At 58.6% G+C, this 7318-nt stretch overlaps 1 protein-coding gene and 1 long non-coding RNA gene across 2 annotated transcripts; one reads left to right on the top strand and one right to left on the bottom strand.

The window, feature by feature from the left end:
- Positions 1-3577: 3577 nt before the first annotated feature.
- Positions 3578-5721, bottom strand: LOC123626166. The gene is made up of 2 exons (XR_006730765.1): positions 4596-5721; positions 3578-3826 (listed from the first exon to the last, which is right to left on the bottom strand). It is a non-coding gene; the product is annotated as an uncharacterized LOC123626166 (long non-coding RNA).
- A 575-nt stretch (positions 5722-6296) lies between these two features.
- Positions 6297-7106, top strand: MIF (macrophage migration inhibitory factor). The gene is made up of 3 exons (XM_045535064.1): positions 6297-6515; positions 6683-6855; positions 6940-7106. Exons 1-3 carry the CDS (start codon positions 6408-6410, stop codon positions 7004-7006), a joined length of 348 nt encoding a protein of 115 aa, XP_045391020.1. The 5' UTR covers positions 6297-6407; the 3' UTR covers positions 7007-7106.
- Positions 7107-7318: the final 212 nt, after the last annotated feature.

The following is a 7318-nucleotide window of genomic DNA, read 5'->3' as shown; positions in this document are numbered from 1 at the left end:
TACTCCAAATCCTCACCAACACTTGGTATTGTCAGTCTTTTCAATGTAGCCATGCCAGTGTGTGTGCAGTGGTACCTTCTCGTGGTTTAATTGTGGTATCTCCTTGGTGACTAATAATGTTGAGCATCTTTTCATGTGCTTAGGTATGGCCATTGACTGGTATGTTTTCTTTTGTGAAAAATCTTCAAATCTTTTGTCCACTATTTTTTATTGGGTTGTTTGTCATTATTATTGTTTTGAGACAGGGTCTTTCTCTGTTGCCTGGGCTAGAGTGCAGTGGCATCATAGCCCACTGCAACCTCAAACTCCTGGGCTCAAGCCATCCTCCTGCCTCAGCCTCCTGAGTAGCTGGGACTACAGGTGTGCACCACCACGCCTGGCTAAGTTTTTTTAATTATTATTATTTTTTGTACAGTTGGGGTCTCACTTGTTGCTCAGGCTGGTTTCAAACTCCTGGGTTCAAATGATCCTCCCATCTCAGCCTCCCAAAGTGCTAGGATTACAGGTGTGAGCCACCATGGCCAACCTGTCTTATTATGTTTGAATTATAGGAATTCTTTATACATTCTGGATGCCAGTACTTTGTCAGATATATGCATTGCAAATATTTTCTTGCCTTTTTTATTTTCTTAATATTATCTTTCTAAGAGCAGCATTACTTTGATAAAGCCCACTTTATCAATTTTATTTGTGATTCATGCTTTTTGTGTCCTAAGACATTTTTGCCTATCTCAACATGATAAAGATTTTTTTTAAATGTTGGATAGTTTTAGCTCTTACCCTTAATGTTAGTGATCAATTTCAAGTTTTGTTTTTTGTTTTTTGTTTGGAGACAAGGTCTCACTCTGTCACCTGAGCTAGAGTGCAGTGGCATCATCATAGCTCACTGCAATCTCCAACTCCAGAGCTCAAGGAATCCTCCTGCCTCAGCCTCCTGAGTAGCTGGGACTACAGACACATGCCACCATGCCTGGCTAATTTTCCTTTTTCTTTTTTTTTTTTCTGGAGACATTGGGTCTCGCTCTTGCTCAGGCTGGTCTCGAACTTCTGGCCTCAAGTGATCCTTCTGTCTTGGCCTCCCAAAGTGCTGGGATTACAGGTGTGAGCCACCGTGCTGGCAAGTTTTTTTTTTTCCAAATGGATATCCAGTTGTACCAGTACCACTGTTGAAAAGCCCATCTTTTGTCCATAAAATACTTTGGAATCTAAGTCAAAAAATCAATTGACCATTGTTGTATGATGAAGAATTTGGCCTTTGTCAGGACACAGTACCTGTTAAGTGGAAGTGGTAGGGAAGTGGGTTCTCTGGGGAGAGAGAGATCTCTGGGTCAGCAGGTCAGGAGAGGTCTCAGGGAGAAGCTGACCCTGAGCTGGCTCCCCAAAGACAGGCCCAGCAGGGTGTGTTTAAAGCTGAAGCCCTTCAGAGGCACAGAGCTGAAGGATGGGAACAGCCCCCTGTGCCCGGTCACTGTAGAGTCTTCCGGAAGACAGGCACAGCATTCCCAGGAGCCCTCTGTGTGGCCACCCTGCTTCTCTCTCCATCTGCCCCATCTCTGCCTCTGATGACTGGCTTTCCCAGCTGACACTTAGGCTCCAGATGGCTTCCCTAGCCACTGTGGCTGCAGGCCTCCGGTGAAGATTTGTGAGAAAGGATCCATTGACAGGTGCCACCGAGGTCCCACTATACACAGGCTGCAAGCAGAGCAGGTGCCAGGAGCACCCAGGGCCACCTGCATCTGACACACCTTGGTGCCCTGGCCGCTAGGCTGGGCCCCACCCTTGGGCCATGGTGCACTCGCCACCCACCCAGCCGGAACGAGCTCTGGCCAGGCCTGCTTCCCCTGGGAGTGTGGGGTGGGCGTTGTAAGTCCTTGTTGCCCAGGGAGCCCCTTGGTGGGAAGGGACCTCAGGACAGAACCCGGAAGGTAGGAAGGGACAGTGCTGAGAGGGGTGGGAGGGACAGACTGAGCGTCTGGGAAGGTCTGGGCCGGTGGCTGACCTGTCTCTGCTGTGCCTGTGTGTCCGAGTGTGAGCGTGAACATCCAGCCCTGGGGGCTCCGAGGAGCCAGACGCAGCGTGGCCTGTCCCGCCCCTCTCCTGGCCCAACCCCCTCCCTCTAGTCGGGTGGCTGCCCGGCTGCCGGGCTCCACATGGTGCTCATGAGGGCCTGGGGTTGTGCAGTGTCCAGAGGGCTGTCATCCATTCTCTGGCATTTGCTGTCATCCCCTCCTCGCTCTTGTCCCTCTTGTTGGGACACAGGTCACTCTGTGCCTCAGCCGAATTGCTCATTTGCTCCTTTATTTTGCACATATCCACTTGGGGCCCACCACGTCCCGAGCCTTCTGCCCTACCTGGTCCCCGTCCTCAGGCTGCACCAAGGGTTGAGTGGATGGCAGTGACCCTCACCTTGCAAAAAGAGAAACAGTGAAACAGTCTCAGGACGACAAGTGTTCAGAGCCAACACCCATGGGGGGGTTTCTATGCATCAGGACCGTTCTGAGTGTGTTACTAGAGTTAGCGCCTTTAATCCTGGCAAGGACCCCATAGAATTAGTACTTTTATCACCCCTGTTGCACACCTGAGAGACTGAGTAAAAGCCAGGGGCTTGTCCGAGGTCACAGGTCACACAGCTAAGTGGGAGGGCCAGGAGTAGTCCTGGGTGCCCTTGGACAAGCTTGACTTTGGGCCTTTGGACCTTTGACCTTGATCACCGTGCAGGCTGCCTCCGAGGACTGGCGGATGCCTGAGGTCCATGGCGCGGTGGCACTCACAATTCAGAGCGCTGGTGTGCATGGTCGTCTGCGTCTGTCGTGCTTCCTGGTCCCCATTTTGTTGAGGAGCCCAGAGGCCACCCAGCGTGGCTCCAGCTGGAGGTGCTGCGGATTAGCGGTGGAGCTGGGGCTTGGGCAGTGCCCTCCGAGGGTGGGGCCAGGATGGGCCATGGGGCAGCGGGAGAGGTGGTGAGCTGGAGGACGAGCTGGAGGACGAGGTGGTGAGCCCTGCGGGTCGTGCTGTGCTCTGGCTTCATTCTGCAGGTAGCAGGGGATCGCTGAAGGTCAGGGAGGACCAGGCACCCAGAGAGAGACAAGGACTCTGAGGGGCACCCAGGCTCCCATCCTGGTGTACATTCCAGGGGCAGATGCCAACTTTTCACCTTCGCAGCCTCAGGCTCATGTGCGCGTGCACACACACACACACACACACACACACACACACACACAGTACTGTCTTTGGAGGCAGATCGTGAAAATGCTTCCTAGAGGCCCAGGGCTGAGGAAGCTGAGAGAAGGGTGGTGTCTCCAGTTGGAGGTGCTGCTTAGTGGGGATGAGAACAGCCTTGTGGATAGAGAAGGTGCTGGAAGCCTCTAGGGGTTGGGGGGCTCTGGGGTGGGATCTGAGGCGGCCGTGCCTGGGTGCCAGGGGCAGTGAAGGCTGTACCCGCACGCAGCTGGGCTGCTGCTGTCAGTGAGGACCCGCCTGGTGCATGTGTCCACTGTTAGCAGGTCATTAGTGTGCCCCTATAAATGGCAGGTGTATTACTTTGCTATTGCTCTTACAACAACTCACCACAAACGTAGCAGCTTACAACAACACACATTTATTATTTCACAGTTTCTAAGGGTCAGGAGTCCAGCATGACAAGGTGAGGCTTTCTGCTCAAGGACTTGCACTTAAGGTCAACTAGGGAAGATTCCACTTCCAAGTTCATTCAGGTTGTCAACAGAATTCAGTTCCTTGTGGTTGTATGATGAAGTCTCTGGTCCCCTTCATCTTCCAAGCCATTAACGGACATCAAGTCCTTGCCCTGCTTCAAATCTCTGTGATTCTAGCCGGAGAAAATTCTCTGCTTTTAAGAGCTCATGTGATTAGACTGGGCCTACCCAGATAACCCATGATAATCTCCCTATTTTGAGGTCCATAACTCTAATTGTAGCTGCAAACTGCTTTTGCCATGTAATGTAACATATTCACAGGGTCCAGGAATTAGGGCGTGGATGTCTGTAGACGGTAGGGGTCATATGCCTACCACTGAGGCACTGGGGCAGGGGAAAGGCATACAACAAGGGTGAAAGAGTCTGTCTCCACCCTCATGGAACATACTGCCCAGAAACGCCACCTTAACTCACAAATAGAAATATGGAGACAGCCTCAAAGGACAGGACAGGTGTGGGCACATGTGGGCCCTGACCAAGCGAGGTGCTCTGGGCATTTTCCCAGGGATCTGAGGCCAAGTCGAGGACTGGAGACAGATGAAGGAAAGTTCGGGCAAACTGTATTTCAGGACCAATGCCCGAGCCAGGAGCCTGGGTATGGCAGTGGACAAGGTGCCATGACTCAGGGAACAAGGGAGAGCAGGGGGTAGGCGGTGAGGCCCAGGGCATTGGGACGGTACTACCTGTAGTAGCAGAGGGGACAAATACCAGCATTTAGGCCACTTGGTGTTCATAACATCTCTGTGTAACACCCAAATTACAGGTAGGGAAACTGAGGTTCAGAGAGGTTAGCCAAGTATAAGGACAAATGGGCCAGAGGCTGTCCTGGCCAGGGAAGATACCCTTTGCTACAGTAACAACCTGAAATGCACAGTGGCTCACCTCCAGGGGCAGCGGGATGCTTGCTGGTGAGGCTCCACCTTGTCACCCACATCCACTCTCACAAGGCATGGGCCACCCAGGCACTGGCTCCTGTCTTCTGTCTGGAGTCACTCATGTCACTCTGCTCACCTCTCACTGGGCAAAGCAAGTCAGTGGCCAAATCCGCTGCCGGGGATGGGGAAGTAGACGCCTCCCTCTGGGAGAAGCATCTGCCACAGGGGAATCTCAGGCCAGACGGTGCCAGCCAGCACAGACTTGGTGCGGGAGGGGTAGAATGGAGAGAAGTGAGGATAAGGGGACACTGAAGGGACGTACATTTCACTGGCAGGCAATCAGGTGTGGGAGGAAACATCATGCTCTTGGGTTTGGTCATACGGAGCTGGGCATGCTGGGTCTGCTGCTGTTGGCAGCTGGGCTCAGGGGAGCACCCCCACTGGAGATGTGGCACCACCAGCGCCTCAGTAGTAAGGACGCCCTGGGCACAGGCGAGACCTGAGGTGTGAGAGGGAGGCGGGAAGCAGCCTGAGGCCTAGCTGGAGGGACCAACACCTACAGGCTATTTGCATAAACAGGTCCTGGGACCTCCCGACTGGAGGCTGGCTGGTGCCACACAGGTCCCACAGGCCCAGGTGTCCTTGCTGCACCACGTGGCCATCACCAAAGCCAGTGGGTGGATTGCACCTAAGAGACCAAGGACAGGATCTTCCCAGAGATCTCTGAGGATCTGGTCCTCGGTGCACCACCCTGACCAAGAGGCCTCCTCAGAGTGGGGACGGTGGGGGGCAGGGCCTGTAGGGTCACCCCCGGCGTCCCCAGCATAGCCAGGGACCCACCCAGTTGCTGCCTGTCCGTGGCCTGCGCCAGCTGCTGGGTGAGCTCGGACAGGAACCCGTCCGGCACCGAAGCGCGGGGAACGCTGGTGTTCACGACGAACATCGGCACCGGCACCCGGACGGACGCACAGACTAGCACGCGCCGCGGCCGCAGCCCAAAAACCAAAATATCCAAGGGCTCTGCGAGGGCATCCCTGGTGGACTCGACTAGGCTGGGGCTTCCCTGAGGAGCTGAAGTTCCCAGGGGCCGGGAGGAGCGGAGCGCCTCTGCCCCCTGGGCTCCGGCCGGGCCCCTCCTCCAGCCCCCCGCCCCCGCCCTCGGGCCCCCCAGCATCCTCGCCCCCTTGCAGAGCGGACGTGCAGAGAAGGCGGCTCCCCCCGCCCCGCACCAATGACCACCCTTCCCCACCTCACACACACACACACACGCCCACGCGCAGGACTGTAGCCCTTGGGGACATGTGGCCCAGAGACTGAGGACGCAGGGGCTCAGTGCGTGCGGTGGAACGAGCTGGGCTAGGACGACCGGGCGGGCGGTCAGCTCTGGAGGGGCCGGGGCCGTCGGCCGGGTCCGCATCTCCGTCCCGGGCACGGCGCTTCCGCGTAGACGTCAGCGCCTAAGTGGAAGGGCTGACGGAGAATCCGGGCGAGCGAAGGACAGGCGGATTTCCGGCCCGGGTGGGGAATGGCTTGGAGGGCGCGCGGGGCCAAGCGTCAGCGGCTGCAGCGGCCAGCAGACCCGCCCGGCGACCCCGGGTCCGGGCGGCTGCGTCACCCCCGGGGCGGGGCGGGCGGGAGGTGACGTCACCACTCGGGGCGGGGCCGCAGCCGCGCCGGGGCGGGGCCGGGCGGGAGGTGACGTCACCACGCGGGGCGGGGCCGGGCGGCGGTCACGTAGCTCAGGTTTCCGGGCTGCGGCCGCGGCGCGTGCTAGTCTGTGCGTCCGTCCGGGTGCCGGTGCCGCTGCCCCTCTGCCACCATGCCGATGTTCGTCGTGAACACCAACGTTCCCCGCGCTTCGGTGCCGGACGGGTTCCTGTCGGAGCTCACCCAGCAGCTGGCGCAGGCCACGGGCAAGCCGCCCCAGGTTTGCCGGGAGGGGACAGGAAACGGCGTGCCCGCCGGCGGGGTGGTCCCTGGCGGGGGCCTGGGAAGGCCACTTCGGGCGGGGCGGGGGTGGAGGGACGGTGACTCGGGCCCGAAGTGGACGCCGCGGCCCAGCGCGGTCGCTTTCACCGCGCCCTCCCCCCGCAGTATATCGCGGTGCACGTGGTCCCGGACCAGCTCATGGCCTTCGGCGGCTCCAGCGAGCCGTGCGCGCTCTGCAGCCTGCACAGCATCGGCAAGATCGGCGGACCGCAGAACCGCGCCTACAGCAAGCTGCTGTGCGGCCTGCTGGCCGAGCGCCTGCGCGTCAGCCCGGACAGGTGGGCGGGGGCGCGCGGGCTGCGGGGCTGCGGGGGACTCCGGGCCGGCCCGCAGCCCGCTGAGCCCGGCCTCCGCCCCCGCAGGGTCTACATCAACTACTACGACATGAACGCGGCCAACGTGGGCTGGAACAACTCCACCTTCGCCTGAGCCGCGCCGGCCCGGCCCGGGCCCGCCATCCGCAGTGTTCACGCCCGCCCGCCCCCAACACCCGGTCCTCCTGCCGGGCAAATAAACGGTTTAGAGACCACGGCTGCCTCGGACTTCTTTGGTTTGCAGAGGAATCGCTGCGGGACCTGGACACCGGGAGCGAGGCCGTGGGCGGTGGGTGGGCGGTCAGGGCCGGGGCCGCCCCTGGGAACCCGCTCTTAGTCCCTCCGGTGCCTCAGCAGCAGCCCCAGCCTTGCTTAGTGCTCAGGGAGTGTTGGGTGAGGAGAGACCGGCGTCGGGTCCCAGGGGTCC

Source organism: Lemur catta, chromosome 21 (assembly GCF_020740605.2).
Source record: "Lemur catta isolate mLemCat1 chromosome 21, mLemCat1.pri, whole genome shotgun sequence".
Taxonomy (NCBI): domain Eukaryota; kingdom Metazoa; phylum Chordata; class Mammalia; order Primates; family Lemuridae; genus Lemur; species Lemur catta.
The sequence above is the reverse complement of the archived record's forward strand: the minus strand, read 5'-3'. Positions and strand labels throughout refer to the sequence as shown.

Bases quoted from the DNA above. Each gene is read 5' to 3' on its own strand.
- MIF (XM_045535064.1), top strand. From the start codon at position 6,408: ATGCCGATGTTCGTCGTGAACACCAACGTTCCCCGCGCTTCGGTGCCG. The intron at 6,516-6,682 runs GTTTGCCGGGAG...CTCCCCCCGCAG, and splicing joins CCACGGGCAAGCCGCCCCAG to TATATCGCGGTGCACGTGGT. The intron at 6,856-6,939 runs GTGGGCGGGGGC...CCGCCCCCGCAG, and splicing joins CTGCGCGTCAGCCCGGACAG to GGTCTACATCAACTACTACG.